The sequence below is a fragment of the Sphaerodactylus townsendi genome, linkage group LG01 (genome assembly GCF_021028975.2).
Source record: "Sphaerodactylus townsendi isolate TG3544 linkage group LG01, MPM_Stown_v2.3, whole genome shotgun sequence".
NCBI classification, from domain to species: domain Eukaryota; kingdom Metazoa; phylum Chordata; class Lepidosauria; order Squamata; family Sphaerodactylidae; genus Sphaerodactylus; species Sphaerodactylus townsendi.
Genome location: NC_059425.1, coordinates 71424495 through 71449391, shown reverse-complemented (window position 1 = coordinate 71449391; position 24897 = coordinate 71424495). Strand labels below are relative to the sequence as shown.

The 24897-nt window shown below is 40.5% G+C and overlaps 1 protein-coding gene across 1 annotated transcript in view; it reads left to right on the top strand.

Annotated features, from left to right (window-relative positions):
• DNAH8 (dynein axonemal heavy chain 8) overlaps nucleotides 1-24897 on the top strand; it is a 195288-nt gene that overhangs the window by 19648 nt on the left and 150743 nt on the right. The window contains 8 exon segments of the mRNA XM_048505004.1: nucleotides 4201-4320; nucleotides 5632-5767; nucleotides 5904-6091; nucleotides 9118-9198; nucleotides 13335-13451; nucleotides 14893-15009; nucleotides 20419-20563; nucleotides 22397-22506. Of these exon segments, the coding sequence (XP_048360961.1) occupies nucleotides 4201-4320; nucleotides 5632-5767; nucleotides 5904-6091; nucleotides 9118-9198; nucleotides 13335-13451; nucleotides 14893-15009; nucleotides 20419-20563; nucleotides 22397-22506 (1014 nt within the window).

Sequence of the window (24897 nt, the reverse complement as noted above, 5' to 3'; positions counted from 1 at the left end):
CGGCACCTTGGTGGCCAGCCATGACATAACTATGGTGCCATTAGTCCACTCCCTGTAACATGTGATTATATAGTGACTGGCAGACAAAAATGTTTTGAGGCCGGGGGCTGCAACCATGTCAGTGTGCCCAGCAATGGCACCACTGTATTCCTGGGAGATGTTGCAGGGAGGCAGTGGAGTCCTGACAGATGGGGCTGCCAGAACCAATCAAGTTGTGAGGTATGGGGGCTGAGCCAAGTGTCCATCAGCTTAGGGGTGGAAATGGCCAGGAATGCTCACACATTGTCAGTGGCACAGCCACTCCCATGTAAAATGACCAAGTCCCAGCATTGCCCCACACAGACACCCCAAACTGGCGACTTGCACATTGAACATGAACAAGTACGGGCGCACATCTGATTTAAGAGTCACCCTGACGCCGAGGCCACCTTTTGGGATTCTTATCCACATACCATTCTCCCCTTTCCCCCATGGTGCACTCAGGACAATTGGTGAAAATCTCAATTTGTAGGGAGGACTTCTTTTGGACACCCATCTCCATCTATGTCCCATCAGCCCGGTACCCACACAACCTGGCTGCAGGCATGTGGGAGAAGCAGCTATTAAGTGCAGCCAAAAGCTTCTGCAAAGCCCTAACTGACCCTGAACCAGCTAACACAGAGGCAGAGAGGGCACTGGGGCACACTGAGGGCACTGTGACCAGTGATAGGGGCTTTCCCAGCCTCTATTAGGTTTGTTTCCCAGAAAAGAGGATCGAATGACAGTTCCTCCAGAACTAAGAATATCAATCATTTGAGAAGTGCAAATATTCCTCTTCATCCTTGTATGAAGGCTGGGGTCATGGAAAGATCCGCACATCCATCCAGTTAGCTAATACCTCCACAGTGCAGTCCCAGACTCTCAGCTCCCATAGGATGGGTGCTTCTAGCTCTCGGGACACTGGGCTCCATGATAAACTTAAGGTGACTGAATCCTGGTGCACCACACGCAACAACCACATTTTTCTTACGGTCACTATTTTTGGCAAGGGCATCAGCCAGAAGCCTGATGTGCATAATGGCTACAGCCCTGTTCCTTTTTGCCAGTGGCCATCAGCAAAGCCCAAACTCCATGTCTTTCTCAGCTCCTCCATTACCATAAATAAAGGGGGTCAAGGTTGCTAGGATCCACTGGGTCTTTCCAAGTGTCTGTAGAGGCAGACCTCCTGAAATTGACCAGCATTATTTTCCTGCACTGGAAGACACTTGTCCATTGCAAATACTGGTGGCTAGATGTTTCTAGTAGTAGTGGACCATGCCACCTGCTTCAATCCCATATGAACAGAACAGGGCAGACAGGGCTGAATTATGTTTAGTGGATCCTTTGTAATTTTTCTGAGTGTCCTCCCAATTCTTTGGGATTGTTGGTACACATTTGTTTGCAGCTGACCCATTCTTCTGCAATGTGGGTCAATAATAATACAAAGAAAAGGCTTTGGTTTTTATACCCCACTATTCTCTACCATAAGGAGTCTACCATAAGTGGCTTAAAGTAATCTTCCTTCCCGCCTCCCCCCACAATAGGCATCTTGTGAGGTAGGTGGGGCTGAGAAAGTTCTGAGAGAACTGTGACTAGTCCAAGGTCACGCAGCAAATTTCATGTGAAAAAGTGGGGAATCAAATCTGATTCTCTAGATTAGAATCTGCCACACTTAACCATTTCACACATTGGCAACCCAGCTATTTTATCATTGTGTGATCTCTGCACCCTGCAGTCCATTTATTCTTTGTGCTATCTTCTGGACAAGCAGCACACTGAATAAAACAGCTTGCAGGATGAGCACCATTCACTCCACTGTCAGATTGAAGCATCAGCCTCCCCAACCATCCTCAATCCACACATACATACACAAATACTTACACATAATGACACAGGTGTGGAAAATGAAAACACTTTACTGGAAGGTTTTGGAGGGAAAGAGGCCAAGAGATCTAGAATCCATCTCCACTTCATGGGAAATGGCTGTTCCACTCCTGAGGAGTTGTCTGAATGGGGCAAAGAGTGGCAGCAGGCTGTATTAAATTGTTGGTTTCAAAAGTTAGCCTTGATCTGTGGCCAAACCACAATGGGGCTGGTGGGATAGTGGTCTGAGCCAGAACTCACCCTGTTGGATTTTCACCTGCAGAAGGAAGAAACAGAAACATGCGCATCTGGAATAAGGCACCATAGCTTCCTTATTGGGCTCATAAAGGTCCATCTGGGGTCAGCAAGACATGTACTGAGGCTCATGAGTCTGCTGAAACTGGCTCTTCATTCCCAAAGGCTGGCATCGTCTAAAACATCCTTACCTGTCTGGCAAACATGTCCAAACCAACAGCAAAGATGGGTCCACCTTAGCAGTGGCTGGACAGCAGTCTGTTTGTGAAAGGGAGTGAATTCAAGGATTATGTGGTTACCCACTCCACTCAGCATGGTGGGGCTCCAGCCTCCCCATTGCACCCATTCCAAGAGGAAGTCCAGCAAATGATTGAGCTGTCAATCCAGTGCACAACCAAGAGCTTGGGACCCCTCCCCCAGTAGCTATCCTGGGCCAGACCTCATACACCAAACCCTCTCATGTGTGAGGACCATAATGGCACAATTCCACACCTACCACTCTGCTAGTCTGCCACATTAATGGACTTGTATGCAGAAGGCAGCGTTACCAGGGCAGTTAATAGTCATAGATTAGGGAAAAGAGGGAAGAAGTTTGGGGAAATAGACCCCTGCTTACCTTCTAGTACATACATATCCCTTTGAGTTCTGTCTGTGGTGCTGGGATACAGAACTATGAGAGGCCAGCCACAGAGTGTGGACTTTGCGCTCCCTGTTGGGTGTTGATCCAAAGAGCTCACCCAGCAGTATTTTACCCACCACCAGGGTACCTTGGAACTCTCTCTCTGCACAGCAGGGAAACTCTTAGACAGCGTCCCAGGCCACATGCCCTATTTTGTAAGTTGTGAGGCATGTTGCCTGGGGCTCTTCAAGAGCTTGGGAGGCTATGATAGGGTGCTGAGGAGAAGCTCGGCTGTCACAGGAGAAAGAAGTGACATCTAGACATCTTATTTGGCATCTAGAGCTTCTTTGGGCCTTGTGGGCATGGCCAAGACAGTGGTAGATAACAGTGGCACTTTTATTTCCTGATCAGTGACTGATCACAATCTCCCCACAATGTGCCCACAAGAACAACAGTGCAGAGCTTTGTGCCTGAGTTGCTCTGGCATGTAGTCATTACTGAGCTGTACCAGCACCCAAGAGTAGTACAGTAGCGCTGGGGACCTGCGCTAGCATATCTCCAAAATATGCTGCTGTATCTCCAAGATACGCCAGTGTAAGGATCAAGTTGGCTCCTTATGCCCATTCCTCTCCTTCCCCCAGACTTGTGCTGCTGAGAATACATGGATTTTTTAAAAAAGTAGTCTATTTTAACTTTAATGTTTTAGAGTTATAATAGAGTGCCTATATTTATATATCTTTGACTATGTAAAAAAAGAAAATATTAGTGGTAATTTTTGTTCTAAGAACAGGTGATCAATTTTGTTAAACTTATACTTTATTTTATACTTCTCTGATTCTTTCAAAAATCATCTCTATTGTAGTTTGAGTATATATACATTTGTTTGTTAATTCATTTATTGATAAATTGGTTAAAAAGCAAACTTTTGATCCTGAGTTTTTTAATTGATTGACAACTGTAATAATAAAATAGTTAACACAGTTGGAGAGGCAGAGAAGTTCTATTCTTATGTTGATAGTCTATTGTAAACTGAAATTTTGTTTTAGTATTCTCTGGCAATGCTGGATTGAAGATTGGGCTGATTACCATTTAAAAATAGTAAAACACAGGACAGCAGACTCACAGGAGAGGGGAACAAATGAATCATGCATTTTAAGCTATCTTTAATTTGGGAATAGAAAGATGGGAATGTGATGTGTCACTAAACTGATGCCGCACATAGTTATTAGCATGTCAGCTAGCTCCACTTTAGTGCTTTATATGTCCCGCCTTCCCTTCATTCTGTTATGGAAAATTGTGTACCTTATGGGTTTGCTTGTTGTCATGACATCACCTGCCATTTAATGCCACACTTGTTTGTTCAGTTCCAAATGCTTAGAGAGGTGTAATATTAAGCCAAAGTATTACTAGATGGTATGTTTAAACCTGTGTTTACTTCATCGTAGCTTTATCAGGTTCAAAAAGATGATCCTCCTCTGGCTCGTAATATGCCCCCAGTAGCTGGAAAGATCTTATGGGTCAGGCAGCTGTTCAGGCGCATAAATGAACCAATCGACTATTTTTATGTAAGTTTGTCATCATCCATCTGAAGGAGACAGATCTGATAAAGCTAAAATACTATGTGTTTAAAAACTGTGATCGAGTGGCAAGAATACTGATGCTTATCATATGTTCCCAGTTATCCTCGAGATTAGTGTTGGAGTGAAGTGATATGGAAGAGTCTGTAGGTGGTGCTGTTTGACTGTCATGTAAGCAAATATCAAGCACATATTGAGATAGAGAAGATTTTGATAATTTAGGAATAGCCTTTAAAATATATATTAGTTTTTCTTTAAAATGGTTTCAGGTGTCCCCAAAATTCCAAGAAGTTAGAAACGGCCTTTTCCCGAAGAAACCCACTTTAATCGAACAATCTCCCAAGGTTTTTCTGCACTTTTATCAAATGATATGGAGGGACATTTTAATCCACCCATAAGTTTAAGTAAAATGTCATTAAAGGGTCTTTGGAAATAGCTGGAAAAATAGTGCATTGTGCATAAACATTACAGCTGAAGATATGTACCATTCCAAATACTGGATTGCTTGAATTTTTTAAAAGTTTTAGAGGTTGAACCTGCTACTATAGTTTTGTTAGTTTTCATGCAATATTTAAATATTCAAACAACTTTTCCCTTTGAAAACTTCTTGTCTGTTCAGTTGTGGGATCTGCTAGAGAGCAAACAACAAACAAAGCTGGGGTTGCTTGTATGTTTTCCCTTTATATCATAGGACTTCTGAGTCCCTGCCTAGAAAAGTTGAAATATGGCACTGTCTGTAATTAAAGAAACAATGCTGGGCATTATCAACATCTGTGCAATCTTCAAAGGCTTGTTAAAAACAAATCTGTTGGCAATTTAATATATATTAGCAGAGTAGAACAGAAGAGGCTGATTCACAGTTGCTTTTTGGATACATGAATTTACTAACCATAAGGGAGGGTTGCATGGAGAAAAAACACTATACTTTCCTAGGTTACTACACTTGGTTACATTTTGCTACCTCATGTGGTCAGTCACATTGTGGCTTCACTGCTCAAACAAAGAAAACAGACTTAACTTTATAACTTTTGGCTATGTGACCACTTGCATGCAAGCAATGTCGGACTGACTGACCAATAGCTTAATCAATAGACTGGCCATAAAACTGTAACCTCAGTAACTGGTTCACATACTTTAAAACTTTCATGACTGAAGACTGAAGTGACTGATACTTGCAAAGATACCAGCAAAATCACATTATGTAATCCCCTAGATTACTGAGAGGAAGGAACTGCAGTCAGTTTTCTATCCATTTATCTTTTTAATATGTATGATGTTGATTCCAAATATTTTTAACAGAAAAATTCAGATATTTTGGCAAGTCCAGAAGGTAAAGCAGTTGTCCGATTGTACAACAAAATTTCCTATGTGCTGGTGGAATTTGAGGTACTCTATCACACAGCTTGGATGAAGGAAATTTCACAGCTACAATATGGTGAGTCTTCTGATCCACGGACTAATATATTTGTCTTGCCAATGTGGCTCTGATCGATTTTGCAGATCTGTCTGACAAGAAAAAAAATGTTCTTTTGTACTTGAATTCTATAATATTTTTTGCATATTAATTGCAGCCTTGCAAGTAACACTTTTGGTACGTCATCCTGAAACTGGAAAGCTACTGGTTAATTTTGACCCCAAAATCTTAGAGATTGTCCGAGAAACAAAATGTATGATAAAGATGGGACTCGATGTACCAGAGCAGGCAAAGAGAATAGTTAAAATTGAAAATGAGGTTAAGACAAATAAATTACGTTTGGAGGTATGTAAAAAATTATTACCATTAATTGTTTTTTTAAAAAATAATGAATCCTTGACTAAATTGCAGTATCATATTAACATATTTCTTTGTAGGACATTTTAAACCTTATTCCACTAGCTTTGCTAAGAGATTATTCATTCACTGTTAACTGTTATCTTGAACAGACAAAAAGATAAATTCATTTACAGGAGCAGAGATATCTAGATGATTAGCTATATCTGTCTTCTTTCACAACTTCCTTCTGATGAAGTAACTTCATTGACCTTTTTGAAGGTATAGGGTTTATTTTGTGTCATGAATTGAGAGCTAGTATGGTGCAGTGGTTAAGATGTCGAACTATGAACTTGGAAACCCAGGTTGAAATCTCTGCTTGTGCCATGGAAGCTTGCTAGGTGACTTTGGGCTAGTCATGCTCTCAGTCCTGACCCTGGCTAGAATTTGCATAGGAGCCCGCCAAGTAATACCAGGGTCATGACATGGAGGCAGGCAATGGCAAACCACCTCTGGATTCTCTTGCCTTGAAAACCATATGGGATTGCCACAAGTCTGCTATGACTTTATGTTGAAGTTTGGGGGGGGGGGGGAGTGAATTAGGAACATCAGCAAGTCTGGTATTTTTAGTATGTTCAGGCAGCTTTTGGTGAAATAGGTGTGAAAATATCCCAGGATGACCAGGGATCCTCATCAGTTTTTCATTGGTTCACCTTTTGTGTTAAATACCTGAGGTGATTGAACCAGTTTATTGTGATGTATGCCATGACACTTACCATTTCTAAATCTGTTTCTTTATGTCTGTAGCTAATAAACATAGCAGCTGCAAATCCTCTCCCCCACAGAAATCCAGTTCTTCACACAAATCCAGTGCACTCTGAGTCACATGTGTGAAAAGGATGTGCTCCTCGCACCTTGAGTCACATGTGACAGAATTTACACACCTGAACATTTCATTTTATATGTTGCTTTCTATGAAGAGTGTTCGTCTCATTTGTAAGGAGTTTAACTCCATGTCACAAATTTTAAGAAACAAAAGTAAAAAACAAAACAAAACACCATCCTGCAGACTGTTCAGTGTCTTGGACTGTTCGAGTCCCCAATTTCAGCTTTCTCTCTGTTGGGGAAGTATGTTCAATTTTTATACCCTATCACAGAAAACGAACTCTTACATTATGTGTGTGCCTGTGATGTGCATCCACGCATGCTCTGGTTGGATCAGAATCTGGGAAATCCAAGTTCAGATCCACATTCTTTTGTCAGGGGTGTTTATTGCTTTGATCTGCCTTGAAGCTGATACAATGAGAATTGAGGCTAGAAATTTTCTATTATTGGTTTATCAGTGTTTTAAGGTACGCTCTAATCACAAAAAGCTATCTTCTGTTATACAAGATGCTTTCCAGCCTAGATGGCTGAGAGGTTAGGGAGAATTTAGAGAGATTGGGCCTATTGCCAAGTGCCATAAGAACATAAAAACATAAGAACTAGCCTGCTGGATCAGACCAGAGTCCATCTAGTCCAGCATTCTGCTACTCGCAGTGGCCCACCAGGTGCCTTTGGGAGCTCACATGCAGGATGTGAAAGCAATGGCCTTCTGCTGCTGCTGCTGCTCCTGAGCACCTGGTCTGCTAAGGCATTTGCAATCTGAGATCAAGGAGGATCAAGATTGGTAGCCATAGATTGACTTATCCTCCATAAATCTGTCCAAGCCCTTTTTAAAGCTATCCAGGTTAGTGGCCATCACCACCTCCTGTGGCAGCATATTCCAAACACCAATCACACGTTGTGTGAAGAAGTGTTTCCTTTTATTAGTCCTAATTCTTCCCCCCAGCATTTTCAATGAATGCCCCCTGGTTCTAGTATTGTGAGAAAGAGAGAAAAATGTCTCTCTGTCAACATTTTCTACCCCATGCATAATTTTATAGACTTCAATCATATCCCCCCTCAGACGTCTCCTCTCCAAACTAAAGAGTCCCAAACGCTGCAGCCTCTCCTCATAAGGAAGGTGCTCCAATCCTTCAATCATCCTCGTTGCCCTTCTCTGCACTTTTTCTATCTCTTCGATACCCTTTTTGATCTGCCCTACTACTGGTTCAAATAGTGCTCAAGCGAAATGTTTTTTTTTTAACCAGAGGGTACAAGACATAGAGCATCAGCAAGATTTGATGGTCACCCAGCTTTATGTCCTCTTTGACACATAGGTATATTATGACTCTAGCTCAGTATCTTATCTATTTAGATGTCCATCCCTTTAGAAGAGCCTTTACCCAAGCCAGGAGTGTAGCCATGCTATCTGCTGTTCTGGAAGACAGATATAAGAACCTCCCTTATTCAAAAAGATTATGACCTTGTACTACTGGAGAAGTTGAGACTATTGGTCATGTATTTTTCACTGCCCTTTTGATAAGGATTTATGGACAAAGATTATTCTCCTCCTCCTCAACAAATATCCAGCTTTTCCAGATAAGGTTTGCTTAGAAAAACTGTTAGCTGATTAAAACCCTAATATCTCGAGGAATGTGGTTCATTTCTGTGCCTAAGAGATTAAAATTTGTGGCAGATTCAATCACATAGCATTTTAAAACAAAATGTTGTTATCATGTAGACATGTTTTTGAATTTAAATATCTTACCTTTAAGTTTTAGTGGTTAATTATATTTACTTTCTATTTGTATAGTAAATTATAAATTGTGACTAATATTATGATTTCCATGGAATGTCCTTTATTTTGCCATTCTGGAACTGTTACGGTTTTATTCTATGCTTTACTATTTGTCTATAATGATAAATAAATAAATCTGAATCAGATCCATTTTTTTCATGGAAGCTTGCTGGTGACATTGAACCAGTCACACACGTTTAACTCACGTTGTTGTTGTAAGAATAAAGTGCAGAATGGGAAAATGTTGTGAGTCACTTCTATTTATATGTAGCTCAATGCTTCATTTTCCTCCAAATGAATTATCTTTTGCACAGTCATATTTTAGCATCTTTTAAAATTAATTAAAATATTGAACATTCATTTTAATTTGAAGGGTATTCTAGAATGTTATGAAAATTTGTGCCAGGAAGTGCCAACTGTGTTTATGAATTTGATGGCACCAAAAATGAAGAAGGTGAGTAACAGTAATTTAATTAAGCAGATTTCACTCACTGTGTGTACATGTACATATGTACTCATAGACACAGTAGAGGGGGTGTATATGTATATTCAATATGGTGTAGCTCAGAATGACATGGTCTCCATATCAGCCATGGGGCTGTTCCTACACATGTAGTAGGTTCTATGCTTGATTTGGATAAGCTACAAGACCTGGTCCCATCTCCATGGGCTCAAGAAGGTCCCCCAAAAAGTGTGCTGTAGCTTTGAATTTCAACTGTACTTCACCTTCTCAAGTTAAGTCCAAAGATACCTCACTGTACTACTGGTCCAATTCAGATTGGTTTGGGTATGGAGGATCTCTCAGGTCGATTCCCCACCGAAAAAATGAATGTAGATACAAACCGGTTTGGGAAAAACCAGGACCTTTTGAGCATGGTTTCAGCGTGCCCTCTGCAGCGTCTGCCCCACAAATGATCCTTGTCCGGGAAACGCAGCAGCAACAAAGGATTCCCCACTGAGGCGGATTGAACACATCTTCCACTCAGGGGCTATCCTGATTAGCTGCTGCATTGTGTTGGGGCAGGAATTTTTTTATTTTTAACCTTGCGGATCCACGTCTGCATGAGCATGCGCAGAAAGACTCTAAGCGGAGACAAAGAAACGGGCGATTAAAGCAAAGCCCTGTTTCTGCACACCTCCATGTACTCGGATCCACATGGATATGATGTGTAGCACTGCTTTGTATTGCCTTCTACTCAGTCAATCAGTCAAAACCGGCCCCATGTTGCTTCATATCCATGTGGATCTCCAGTCTGCGAAATAAAAAAGGCTGGGCATGCATCGCGCACAGCCCACTGCATTCTCATTGGATGGGAGGCTCCATGTCACTACCAGCAGCGGGAAAAACAAATCCGGATTCACCCACACAACTTCCCCACCGCTCCAGATTGCCCACATGTTTTTTTAAAAGGTCTACTTTCGTCCAGGTTCTAAAATAACACGTGCTGGGGCGGGGAGCGGCAGAAATGGGATGAAAGCGTGTTTGGCATTGGTGCAGTGGGGAGTTCTGCTGGAAACCTGGATATTCTGTGTGACGAGCATGCATCTAATCCTCAGTGGGGAATCGACCGCAGAGATTCTTTTGTTGTGGGTGAACCATTACCTGATAAAAGTTAGATTCACAATCACTGTAGGAGTGGGCAATTTATTTTATGAATCTGTGGTAGTGGTGAAACATCTCTACTAGCAACATGCCTGTGTAAAGCTGTTCAGTGGAATTGTTCCAGGTGGTGAGGGACCTTTTGATATTGGCCCCTGGTAATATCAGCTTGGCTTGCACAACACTGTACTGCAATTTACAAAGCCTTTCATACATTCATTATGTCCTTAGTGCCATTGCTGTAGCAGGTCAGAGCTGTCTTAGAGTACTCTCATGGGTTTTTCCAGTGTGCCAAATAGCCTCCCCCAATGTTGGAAGTCAGATAAATGGTGTCAATGCATGCTTGGGGAAAGCTAAAGATCCTTCTCCAAATTCTGTAATCTTGTGATCCAGATTGGACACCCTAGGTGCTGGAGCTGAAGTGAACTCAAAACTTACATTTTACAATTACATGGAGCACAAAATGGGAATGCAGAACACAACTTATCCACTTTGTAATTTGTAAATGATAATCACTGAGAGAGAGTGACAGGTAGTTTGAGCTATGATGTCATCAGTGTGCTTACAATGCCTAGCTCCATTTACTTAGGCCGTTTTTGTGTGGTCAAAATATCCTGGGTTGAGCAAGAAAACTATCCCTGTGCAGCCAAGATGTTTGCATGGTTCCCAGTCCTAAAGTGGGTTTGCCCAATTATATTTCCTTCATCCCAGGGTATTCAAAAACCACCAGATTGGTGATTCTTTTAAAAAAATCCCAGGGTGAGCCTGCTAGAGTCTGCTACTGTGTGAACATCAATCAGAAGCAGAACCAGTTCATTTCCCTGCCCCAGCCACCTGATCTCCCTGCCTAATGTTCATTTAAGCTGCCATCAAAACAACAGCCAATCAGAATGCGGGACACTGGGCATGCTCAGATAGGCCTGCAATGTTAATACAGAGGTCCCAGGCTTGTGCAAAACAAGCTGGAGTATTTCCTCCTGGTCTTCACTAGATTCCTTCACAAAACAGGCAGCCATGCGAACAGAAAAACCAGGGTTAAATAGGATTGTAAGGAACTGGTGCTATACAGGTATAATTCTGCCATGTGGAAACGGCCTTAGTTGAGTCAGATGAGATAATGGCCCTTCCTGCGCAAGATACCTAAAATATTTGCAAAACATTTTAGATCCCCCACCCCCATTAGTTCACACTCACCCCCTCAAAATATTTCATGGCTGATGTGAGAGGTTTTTTCTCTCTTCTTTGGCTATTTTTAGAATTGATTCTTTGAAGATTCAATGCATGGATTCTCTGTTGCAATGTGTAATCAAAGCTTCAAAGATTTAACCAGTTTTTTTAAAACCACATAAAAGTGAGGGGAAATGGAGTGAACTCAGGGATGTGGTAAAATGGCACCAAGGGGAAAGTTCAGGTTTTCAGGTAAAATGTTTTCAGACTGGAAATAAAACATAGAATCATATTGTTGGAAGAGACCCCAAGGGCCATCAAGTCCAACCCCCTGCAATTCAGGAACACATAATCAAAGCACTCCTGACAGATGGCCATCCAACTTCTGTTTAAAAACCTCCAAAGGAGGAGATTCCACCACACTCCGAAGTAGTGCATTCCACGGTCGAACAGCCCTTACTGTCAGGAAGTTTTTCCTGATGTTTATGTGACATCTCTTTTCCTTCACCTTGAACCCATTACTACTGGTCCTAGTCTCTGGAGTAGCAGAAAACAAGCTTGCTCCCTCACCAACATGACATCCCTTCAAATGTGGCTATCATGTCACCTCTTAACCTTCTCTTCACCAAACTAAATATAACCAGCTCCCTAAGCCTCCCCTCATAGGACATGGATTCTAGACCTTTTGCCATTTTAGTGGCCCTCCTCTGGACCCTTTCCAGCTTGTCAAAATACTTCTGGAATTGTGGCACCCAGAAGTGTACGCAATATTCCAGGTGAGAGGTACAATTACATCCCTCGATCTAGATACTATACTCCTATTGATACAGCCCAGAATTTCATTGACTTTGTTGGCCGCCGCATCACACTGCTGACTCAGACATTTTCAGAATGCAAGGGGGAAAAACAATGCAGAACTTCTTGGAGGAAATGTTTTATTCCCGGCCTCAAAATGTTTTAAAATATTTGTGTGGAAAGGGCCAGTGTATGCTCTCCAGTGGTATTTGGAGACAGTATTTGACTAAATGAGAGCTAATGAACTCAAGCTCAGTCCAGATAAGACTGAAGCGTTATTGATTTATCACTGTTTATAATCAAAATTTTGCAAAGTCAATCTGTTCTGGATGGGGTTACCATCTATTTTAAGGAGCATGTGTGCAATTCAGTTTTTGATTCAGGGTTGCACATGGTGGGTCAGATCTCCTCTGTGATATGCAGTACATTTCACCAACTTTGGATGTTGTGGCCTATCTTGATAAGAAGGATATGGCAACAGTTAAACAAGCTTACATTCAAATTGCACTACTCCTAAGCATTCTACATGGGGCAAAATTCAATTTGTTGAAAATTTAGTACTAATGCTGCTGGCAAGTTTCATGCTCATGGAATACATCTTGCCAGTTTTAAAATCTTTACACTAATTGCTGATGTGCCTGTAAGCTCAGTTCAAAGTTCTACTGCTGACCTGCAGTGCTCAGAATTTTTCCGCCCCCCCCATGTGACTAGAAATGGTGCGCCCGGTGTGTCATGCACCCCCACCCCCTGGTGGCTTTGCCGCTGAAAGTGCTTTATATGGCCTGAGGCCAGGGTGGCTGAAGGCTTGGCTTTTCTTGTGTGAACTTGTTCTCCATCACATTCTGAATGCACCAATTTTACAACTTTGTTTAATATATGATTTCATGTTAAAAAAGAGATGCTAAAATAATATTAAGCTTAAATTAAAAATGGGTATACTAGTCATTTGCTATTCATGATGGTTTATACACTATATACTACAGTCCCACTAAATATTTATTTTTCTTGGGCATGTCTATTTTCTTTAGGTGGAATCTGTGTTGAGACAAGGACTTACTATTTTAACATGGTCATCTTTGACTTTAGATAGCTTCTTCCAAGAAGTTCATGAAGTCATGAAAATGTTTAATCAGCTTTTGAAAAAGGTAAACATTTCCAATGTCAAAGACATTGGTTTAAATATGCTTTTTTTACTTGAATTCATCTAGAGAAACCTTCTATAACTTAGATTTTTTTTTAAAAAAAACACCTTTCCTACTCCAAAATGCTTACATGATAGGTGGAACCATTCTGAGGCACCTGGCCCAAACCCTGGCCCTCCACCATGATTCCAATTCTTTCAGGGTCATCTTCCCAGGCCGCAGAACTGTGGCTCCACCCATTCCCATAATTAATGTTCTCGTGCAGAGCAAGTTGCACCCATTAGCCTCATTCCTCTTTTTTCTCATGCTCATTCCAGTCCTTTTCTCCCAGCTGGGAATCATTCCTGGTGTGCTTGGCTTCAACCCCCTCCCTGTTGGTTCCAGCTGCCTTGAGCTGTGCAGTCTTTTTAAGACTTGAACTGATGGTGTAGTCTGGAAGGACAGGGCTAATGCCACTTCTGATTCTTACTGTGTTATGCCTTCCCCCGAACCCTAGCTGGCTGATCAGCCATCCATGCCAAGATCCAGGCTGGCATCAGGTCTAGCAGCCCGCAGCATTGTGCTGAATAGGGTCTACTTCTCCCCCTTGCCTTGCATTTTCTGGACTCATAGGTAAGAGGGAGAAGGATTCCAGGGAAGTGAGTGATCTTGAACAACCAAAGAACAATCAAGCCACTTATATTTGAAACTTTTGTTTAGATTAATAAATGAGATTTTTTTTAAAAAAAGAAATGGAATAATACTGTTGGCATATAAGAAGGACATATTTCTCAATACTTGTTTTATATAATGCAAAATTGAACAAAATATGCCAAGCAATTATTGAAACAGGAGGAAACACAAATGTTCTTTTAAAATGTTATTTCCATTTTAAAACACTTAGGGATAAATCTAAAAGGTACAGCATTAGAGTGTTAAAAAGAGACTAAACTGGTTATTCCTAAGCAGCCTCCTGGTTTGGTTAATATCATGTAGGCTCATGGTGATTATGGAGGTCATTCTTTGATGGGCAGCTTGCATTACTTGTGATTGAGTGTCTTCACCAAATTGTTTTCTGCATCAGCTCACACACAGTTAGTGACAGTTGGGAAGTGAATTCAAACCACCACCATGGGCTGCTGCAATTGTCTAAAGAAAAACAAAATCATATCTCAGCTCTGCAATTGAACTGCAGCCCCTTGTATCATTGATACCATTTCATTTTTTTTGTTAGTTGGGTTGTCTTCCTGCTTCAAAGATCAAGGTCTTATCAGACTGGGGTGCTGTGTGCTTTCCGGGCTGTATGGCCATGTTGCTAGAACACGGCCATATAGCCCAGAAACCACACAGCACCCTAGTGATTCTGGCCGTGAAAGCATTCGACAATATATTCTTATCAGACTGCGTAAATAATTTAGCTATAGAACAGTAAATGGCATGCTACTAATTATTTCATTTATTGTAGATTAATGACTTGTGTGAAATGCAGATTGATTTAACACTGAAAGATATATCAAATACTCTTCTGCTTGTACTACCGGAGAGTGCTACAAAAGTGGAGGATTTATTGGCACGCAATGAGGTGACCATATTTTTTTCTCTAATTTATCATAAATACTTGTAACACATTTTTACCGCATTGTTTCAAATATATATATTTGTTGTCACAGTATTTACTAATTTGAATGTAACCAAGTATATATAAAAGAAAAAAAATTATTATATTGCTTAAAGAATTCTCAATACATGTTCATAGTTTTCCACTAGATGGCATGCATCTATTGAATTTTCAGTTTTTAGTGTTATTGTTGTTGAGGTATATACTTTTAAAAGTGGAGTGTCATTGGCCTTGTGAGCACTGGAATAGGGTCTCTGCAGAAACTATGGATTATCAAAATCTCCCTGAAACGCAGGATCCTGATTTGGATTTTGAGAAGCTAGGCACCTGGAACAATTCAATTAAAGAACTCACTAACAGCAACTAAGAGTTTTTTGGCTGAAGATTTTAACTTGTAAGATATTCTGGGATATCTGCTATGAGGCAGGTTCCCAGGAAAGGTGGCATTAAAAATTCCAAATGAATAAATAGTATCCACAGCGATATCTTTTTGGCTATCCAGTTGAACTGGCCATAAGCTTTGATGCATGTTCCTGTAATTTGAGAATTGCAGTACTGTGAAATGAAATGTTGTACAGACTTGAATGAGGCTATGGTGGATCATGCTTCAGATCTCCTTCACTGAGCAGTGTTTTTCATATCACTTTTTTGAAGTGTATGTTCCTTCTTGTTCTGGTAAACCGAATTACAGCAAGAGTTAGTTTCACATGGTGCAGCAAAATTGACATTGTAACTCTTCCCACACAGTTTTTACATGAAAAAGACTGTTCATGGGCAGAGGCAGAGGACTTTTAAAAAGAAGTAGTTCCCCACAGCTTGCCTGCCCTAGTCCCACCCTCCACCCCCACCCCCTACCAATTGGCCAGGCACTATCTCCCTCAGGTTAGGTGGGCCAGATGCTTGTGCCTTGTGCAGGGCTTGGGTGCTACCTCCCCCACAGTGTTCAGAATTTAGTTGAGCTAGACCTGGCCCTTTGGCCAGAGTGCTGGTCCATCCCAGTTGGGAGAGACCATCAGCACAGGCCAGGCCTGGTTTCTCTTTACTGTTCAATAGCAGCCAACCCACAAAAACCAGTGTTGTGCAGTAGTTAGAGATTTGGAGTAGGACTTGGAAGACTTGGGTCTTCCCAACTCTGCCACATAAGCTTACAGGGTGACCTGCGGTCAGTCACTGTCCCTAAGGTTAATCTATCTCACAGGGGGTGTGAGCATAACTTGTAAGAGAAGAGAATACTGCTTCAGGTCACCATTAGAGAAAAAAGTGGGGGAATAAATTAAGTAAATAATACATAAAGTTGAAGACTTTCAGAAAGAAAGATGAAAGGAAATGTTGTTAGGGGACTGGGAAAGAGAAAAGGAAGCAGGTAAAGGGGTTGCCAAGAGGAGAAAACAAAGAAATGGTGCTGGAAATGAGATACAGGGTAAAATAGAATAGAATAGAATAGAATCTTTATTGGCCAAGTGTGATTGGACACACAAGGAATTTGTCTCCGGTGCATATGCTCTCAGTGTACATAAAAGAAAATACATTTGTCAAGAATCATAAGGTACAGCACTTAATGATTGTCATATATGTCATATTCATATGTCATATTCATTGTCAAATGAATATACAGATAAAATGATTACTGCTTGTAGTAATTATCATGATAATCATCATCGTCATCATACAATACATTGCTGGAAATATTAACTGGACACAAGGTGAACTGGATAGTCTGGATCGAAAAACAAGAAAACTCATGACTATTCACTATGCATTACACCCATGTGATGACATTGATAACCTGTAGAATTGGAGCCAGAAGACCATTGTAAGTCAAACTATAGAAGAAACTTAGCTGGTAATGTAAAAGACAGTCAAGAACAGATGCTGATGCAAGTTCAGAACCAGAACTTATTGAAAGCACAAGAAACAAATGTGAATACAAGGATAATAAAAACCTGAACAGCAAGCTGGCAAAGAAAAGCACTGCATGATTAATTCCTGGAGCAGATCAATAAGAAAGTAGTCAAAGATAAAACCTGGCAGTGGTTTATAAGTGGAACATAAGAACATAAGAAAGAGTCTGCTGGATCAGACCAGAGTCCATCTAGTCCAGCACTTTACTACTTGCAGTGGCCCACCACTTTGGGAGCTCACATGCAGGATGTGAAAGCAATGGCCTGCTGCTGCTGCTGCTCCCGAGCACCCGGTCTGCTAAGGCATTTGCAATCTCAAATCAAGGAGGATCAAGATTGGTAGCCATTCATTGACTTCTCCTCCATAAATCTGCCCAAGACCCTTTTAAAGTTATCCAGGTTAGTGACCGTCACCACCTCCTGTGGCAGCATATTCCAAACACCAATCACGCATTGCGTGAAGAAATGTTTCCTTTTTATTAGTCCTAATCCCCCCCAAGCATTTTCAGTGTATGCCCCCTGGTTCTAGTATTGTGAGAAAGAGAGAAAAATGTCTCTCTGTCAACCTTTTGTATCCCATGCATAATTTTATAGACTTCAATCATATCCCTCCTCAGACGTCCCCTCTACAAACTAAAGAGTCCCAAACACTGCAGCCTCTCCTCATAAGGAAGGTGCTCCAATCCCTCAATCATCTTTGTTGCCCTTCTTTGCCCTTTTTCTATCTCTTCGATATCCTTTTGGAGATGTGGCGACCAGAACTGAACACAGTACTCCAAGTGCAGTTGCACCACTGCTTTATATAAGGGCATGACAATCTTTGCAGTTTTATTATTAATTCCTTTCCTAATTATCTCCATCATAGATTTTGCCTTTTTCACAGCTGCCATGAATTGAGTTGACATTCCCATGGAACTATCAACTAAGATGCCCAAATCCCTTTTCTGGTCTGTGACTGATAGCACTGACCCTTGTAGTGTGTATGTGAAATTTGGATTTTTTGCCCCTATGTGCATGACTTTTCATTTTGCTACATTGAACTGCATTTGCCATTTCTTAGCCCACTCACCTAATTTATCAAGGTCTGATTGGAACTCTTCGCAATCCTTTGCGGTTCTCACCACCCTACGTAATTTGGTATCATCCACAACCTTGGCCACCACGCTACCTACCCCTACTTCCAGGTCATTTATAAATAGGTTAAAGAGCACCCGTCCCAAAACGGATCCTTGGGGGACACCACTCCCGACATCTCTCCATTGTGAGAACTTCCCATTTACACCCACCCTTTGCTTCCTGTTTCTCACCCAGTTTTTAATCCATAGGAGGATTTCCCCTCTTATTCCTTGATTGCTGAGTTTTCTCAATAGTCTCTGGTGAGGAACTTTATCAAAAGCCTTTTGGAAATCCAAGTAGACAATATCCACTGGTTCCCCCTTATCCACATGCCTGTTTACACCCTCAAAGAACTCTAATAAGTTTGTAAGGCAGGACTTGCCTCTGCAAAAGCCATGCTGACTCTTCCTCAGCAGGTCTTGCTTTTCGACACATTTTATAATTTGATCTTTAATGATAGATTCTAGTAATTTACCAGGAACAGATAACTGACAGACCTGTAATTTCCTGGGTCCCCCCTAGATCCTTTCTTAAGTGTGACATTGGCCATCTTCCAGTCTTCAGGGATGGAGGCTGATTTCAGGGATAAGTTGCATATTAAAGTGAGAAGATCAGCAATTTCATGCTTGAGCTCTTTAAGTACTCCTGGGTGAATCTTGGCCAGGGGGTTTGGTAGCATTTAGTTTATCAATGGCTACCTGAACTTCTTCCTTCTCTACCACTATCTTTGCTAGTTCCTCAGATTTGCTTCATTGATTAGAGAAACTGAAGGCTTGATTTTAGCAGCTCTAGACAAGTTGTTAGAACAAATGCAATTAAAGCCAAAATTGAAAAATCAGCAACTGTTTCAAAATGTCAATTGTGCAATGAAGTATTAGAAACAGTGGATTACATACTAAGCTTGTGCAAGCAGATAGCACAAACCAATTATAAACAACATCATAACGGAGTTGCTAAAATGATTCACTGGAACATCTATAAAAATTATCAGTTGCCAACAGAAAAAAAATGGTGGGGACACATTGTTGAAAAAGTAGTCAAAAATGTTCAGGCCAAAATATTGTGGGACTTCAGAAGTGTGGATAGTTGATTTAGCAATACCTGATGACAGCAGGGTTGAAAAAGAAATGGAAAAGATGACAAATAACAAGATCTGAGAATGAAAGTCAAGAGATTACAGCACAAACCACAAGTTGTGGTCCCAGCAATTATCAACACACTGGATGCCCTACCAAAAAACCTTGGTCAGCACTTGAAACCTTCTACATATTGGTATGCTCTCCATCTGTTAATTACAAAAGGCCCAATTTCTTGGATCTGTACATGTACTACACCAATAAATTATGACATCCTAGATTCTTGGGAAGAACCCAATGAATATAAGGACTAACACCAGCGGAAAATCTGATGGCTGTGATTCATAAAATAACAACAACAATAATAAGAGGAACTGAGGTCATCCCAGTGGTAATTAAAACCCTGGGTCCCATTCCGAAAACACTAGGGCAGCACTTGAAACATCTTCAAATCAACAAAATTAACATCCATCAGATTCAGAAGGCAGCCCTGCTGGAATCCACACGAATACTATGCCGATACATTACAATTTTCTAGACCTTTGGGTGAGGCTCAAATTGTCATGAAAGGCCAACAACTAGCTAAAGAACTGGCAGCTGTGAAATCAACCATAGCAGGAACATCTGACAAGGTTCCAGTAAGGTGCTTGACCTCCAGAATCATTGTAAGACTTCCGTTTCTACATATTAACATTGCAAGTATTTTTTGAGGCATGCCACCAATATTTAAGGGATAATTTTTCGCAGTTTAAAGACAGAAGAACTAGAATGCCTCAAATCAGCGAGCCTTCTTAGATCCTTATTAAATGTTTTCACTGTTGAACAACATTGGTATTGGTAATTTGACTATGCTGGCTGCTGATAGAACAAAAAGGCACATCTGCTGTTATGATATAATTTTTTTATTCATTAGACACAAATGCTATTCCAAACTCAAAGGGGATATATATATATATATATATATATATATATATATATATATATATATATATATATATATATATATATATATATATATATATATATATATATATATATATATATATATATATATATATCACATATATATATATAACTGTTATATATATATATCACAGTTATAGTACTCCAGTATCCAAAGCCACTAATCTAGATATTTATAAATCTTAAATACATTTGAAAATAAGTTTTTAATTGTAATATTGTAGTAGCAAATTTTTTTTGCTCAAATGTGTCTATTTTCCCTTTACTACATGTGCATAATAAACATTCTAAAGTACCTTCCTGTATATCATACACAGACATATACCAAAGAATGGGCTGAAATATTAAACAACAAAAGCCGACACATAGAAGATGCTGTACATGAGCTGATATCTATATTTGAGCAAATTTATGAAGTCAAGCGTGTTAAAAAGCTGCCTGTCAAAAAAATTCCAGCACAAGGTATACGTGTGTGAGCAAGACACATTTCTTCTCATATTTATAGAAGAGTTCCATCTTCTCTATTAGTTTTCTGTTGTATTGGTATAATTAGTTTTTAGGGCTACAAGAAGAGCTAGAATGGGTCAATTTAATGATTCATTTATTTTAAACTGTAGGTGATTAATACAAAATTAAAGGACTTGTTCAAAATCCATTCAAAAATTCATAGCGGGGTGATGGGCTCCTCCCTAAAAGCAAAAATATATTAATTCTGGTTCCTACTCTATGGAAAGCATTTCATTCAGCTTGTTTTATTTACAATGCTATGTGCCCACATTTCATTTCTCCCTTTTTATTGTATGATACAATAATTTTAATCGTTAGGATGAACACATACTATAACAAAGCATTATTATTTATAGATTTTTGTTTCTGTGACTACAAGCTTGAAAATCTATAAAAGTTCAAAGCTTGTGTTTTCTTCAGCAAGTGAACATCAAGTATTTTTTTCCAGCAATCATGAACCTGTCTCTTATAGGCAAACAACCATTCTGTAGCCAACTGTAGCTTGAGGTTCTATAGGACAAGTGTCAATACATCACTTACCCCAAACCACCAAAGCATAAGCTAACCTTGTTTTGCATGACATTTCAGAATTTTCTCTCCTTCAGTTATTGTTTTGTCTTCCACTCTTCCTTAAGATTATCCCCATGGAGTTAAAAAAATGTTTTGACTTCTACCAACATATAGTGATTCAAGAAATATGTCCCTGTGGGCATTGTTGATAAATCCCAAGGGACAATGTTGTAGTGTAAATCAAAGCAGACTCTTCCACTGCATTCCTTTTCCACACATTTTTATTCTGGCCCAAGGGGAATTGGTAATTGGAGAGAATCATTTGGCAAGAATCTCCATCATACCCTGGGGCTTCAATATCTAACTTAAAATCAGAGCTATAATATTGCTATGTGTAGGGATAGTCTTCTGACTCTCTGGCCTTCTTGCTGTAGGCCCTTCTCTCCATTGTTCCCTCTCTGTACTTCTGACTCAATCCATCTGTTTTATATAGCAGCACCAGAATGTTAATTACTCCTACAGTTATAGCTTCAGCTCTGACATAATTAACAGAGAGGCATGATTTTTTTTTTGCTACACAATACAGCTAGGAGTAGCTTGATATTTTTTCCTGAACAGCTCTCTCACACATTGCCTGCCACATCACAGACTGCTTTTAAATTTCTCAGTCAAAAACAGTTTGGCATGGGGGCAGGGTTGGGAGCCCAATACTTGATTAAGAAAAACAAACCTAAGATTTATACATATCTTGGATTTGAAGAACAAAAATTGTGGAGTGAAAGAATTAGGGGCTCTGGTCACCCTGCCCAAAAAACAACAGACGAATTCTAACCAGTATCTTGGGGTGTGCTTTTAAAGATTAGAACCCAAATGTAACGTGAGGGTACATTCAGAAATGTAAGGTGACTAGAGGTAAGATGTAGAGCGTAAATAGCTAATATAACGCCTGCACCAATGTTCTAGTTATATACATGGAGCCTACCCACTGTGGTGTTCCCAATATACATGGAGCCAGCCTGTGTTTGATGCAACCTTTCCATGCACACAGGCTTAGTCTACATTATTTCCATACCTCAGTTTGATGGGGAACACAGGGCCTACATGTGTGTTGGCCTCTACTGGAACATGATGTTCAATCAAGTATGTGAATGATAACCAGAGACAGGGCCATAGTAGGCTGTACAATCCTTGTATGCCATATTTGTAGTTTCAGCTTTTGCCTTCTTTAGAATACTATAAATTGAATGAAATCAGTTAAATTTTAATTTACAGCAGAAGGGAAGCATGTAGCATTTGGAAGTGAAGCAGCAGAGCTAGAGTCTTCTGGAATTTCGATTGTTTCCAATGAAGATGCTGAGGACAGTGAGAAGGAAGATGAGTTTAAAAAGGTATTTCATTGCAAATCAGTTTTATACACACACACATACGCACACACACACACATTTTAGCATCAATAATTGAAAATTAACAAAAATACCTTTTAAGAATACAGTAAAAGCTGTCTTGTTCGACATGCTGGAGAGCAGCTACTCCAATGCGGCCTGCTCTCAAGCAAGACCAGATGGTGGAGAAACAGACTCCAGGCTCTGTCTTCTCTTGGGCTTGCATGACTGCTGAGAGAAGGTGGAGGAAGGTTACTGTTCAGTACTTCTCTGCTTGGGGCAGCAGTTCGGCAGGAGGAGGAGGAGGAGGAGGAGTCACCTGTAATTGAGAGCTGGCCAAGAAGTGTTCCTTGCTGCTTGCTCTTGCACATAAGTAGGCTGAGGAGGAGCAGGGAGCACTTCTAAGCCATAGGAGCTGCCTAGTTGGGCTACTGCCAAGTGAGCAATGATTATGGTTGAGAGCCAACTGAGGACTCCCTGCCCCTCTTCCACCCACTATTGCAAGAGAGCAGATGGAGGTGTAGCAGGCAGTTACAGGGTGAGTGGTGGGCACATGATGTGTCCCAGCTGGGTTCCATTGTGTCTGCTGGGTACTAAGCACTACTGGATAATAAAAGCTTTGTTAAGCCTGGATGCTGGTTAGCAAAACTTCTACTGTAATTTAAAGTTGGTTCACAAATCATAGGGGCAGTTCTGAAATGTTAATCAGCTTTTACGTATTCTCTTATCATAAACTCAAGGCATTATACATGGAGTTCCCATAATGTCTCCTATTGAGGTGCTGACCACTTAGCTTCATTAGAGTTATTGTATAATATGCTTTCCAACCATACTCCCAGTTTTACAAGCATTTGTTTCACGTCACCTTGGGACCAGCTTGGTGGTGTAGAACAAACAAAAGGCTGTCCAAACACAGTTGGTCTCTTGAAGTAACATGGAAGCTTTATGTATGTGTCTTGAGAGAGTGAACAAAGACACTTCTTCTTATACATCTTCCTACAACCCAGAAGGTTGAGGCTCATTCTGATTGGTTGCTCCATATATGGCAATATTTTCTAACAAGACAAATAATTGGTCGAAATAGACAATGAACACAGAGTCTGTTGACTGCTGAAAGCTTATCTATTCCGGCCTTCATAAACACCAGATGTTTGCTGCTATACTTGCAGTGTAAGCATTTTCAATTACTAACCCTGATCTCTGACCCTGGTTTTTTTCGCCTTACAGTCTAAAGCAGACACTGTTATCTCTGTATCCCACAGTGGGAGAAAAGTGGAACAGAATAAATGCTGTGATGCTGCAGTGACTAATCAAAAGTCTGCTGACCCATCAATTGCCAGCTTTTCTCTCAATATTATTTCTAGCTTTCCTTTTTCATTGTTTTGCATAATATTAACGCATTTTTGATTTCTGCAAAGTAATTATGGAGATAGAAAATAATTTTTAAGAAAAGTGAAAACAGAAAAAAATCCATTTCCATAGTGGGCACACATTCCTTTTGTCCTTTAGACACCTCTGACACCTTTGGTCTTTACTATGTTGGAAATCTTTTTTCCAAAGGCAGGTTAAGAATCATGAAAATAATACTACCCAATAGGGTACCCCAAATGAAAGAGCTAGTCCTCATTTAGTGGCATATGAGATGCTGCTTTTAAATTTCTCAGTCAAAAACAGTGTTTGTGTTTTGAGGGAGAATCTATTGAAGACAACTGCCTTCTTCATAGAAGAATGCTTTGCTTGGAACTTCCCAGTGCTTTATGATTGGTCCCAGCATTCCATGGCAGCCATTTTTTGGTGGGACTCACTTCTTCATCTCAAAATTTTAAAAGTGTCCATAGGCTCCACAGCACTGAGGACCAACAATGTAAATAACTACAAATAGAATGGATTTTGCAGGTATCTGATGGAATTAAAAAACATCAAAATCTACTTATCACACAAAGGTTGGTTCACAAATGATCTCCAGAAAAATGTCCTTTTCCTTTAGTAAAGCTTAATGGTGTCTTATTGAAGTGATGTTGTATTTAACTTCATGCCATGAAAAGCTGCAATGACCCATTTTACACACATTAAGCCTCTGTTAAAGGGAGATGACTTTTGTTTTACCAGGCCAGTTGGCAACTGTGACACCAGGTATAGAGATGTTTCTTTAAATTGCTTCCACCTTTGAAACAAGCCAAGGACTGTCCCCGTTATTAGGGTATAATGATATATGCCAGAAGATTGAGATGATGGGCTGTGCCTAACAGGTAGAAAGGAAGTTGAGAATGGAGTTTTAAAGCTGAGCAGAGGTAGCTGAACTTTTCACACACACACATTTCCCCTCTGTCTGGGGGTCACCGCGACTGCCGCGACGGCTTGCCCCGGACTCGCCCAGCCGGGAGGCGGGGCCGGCGG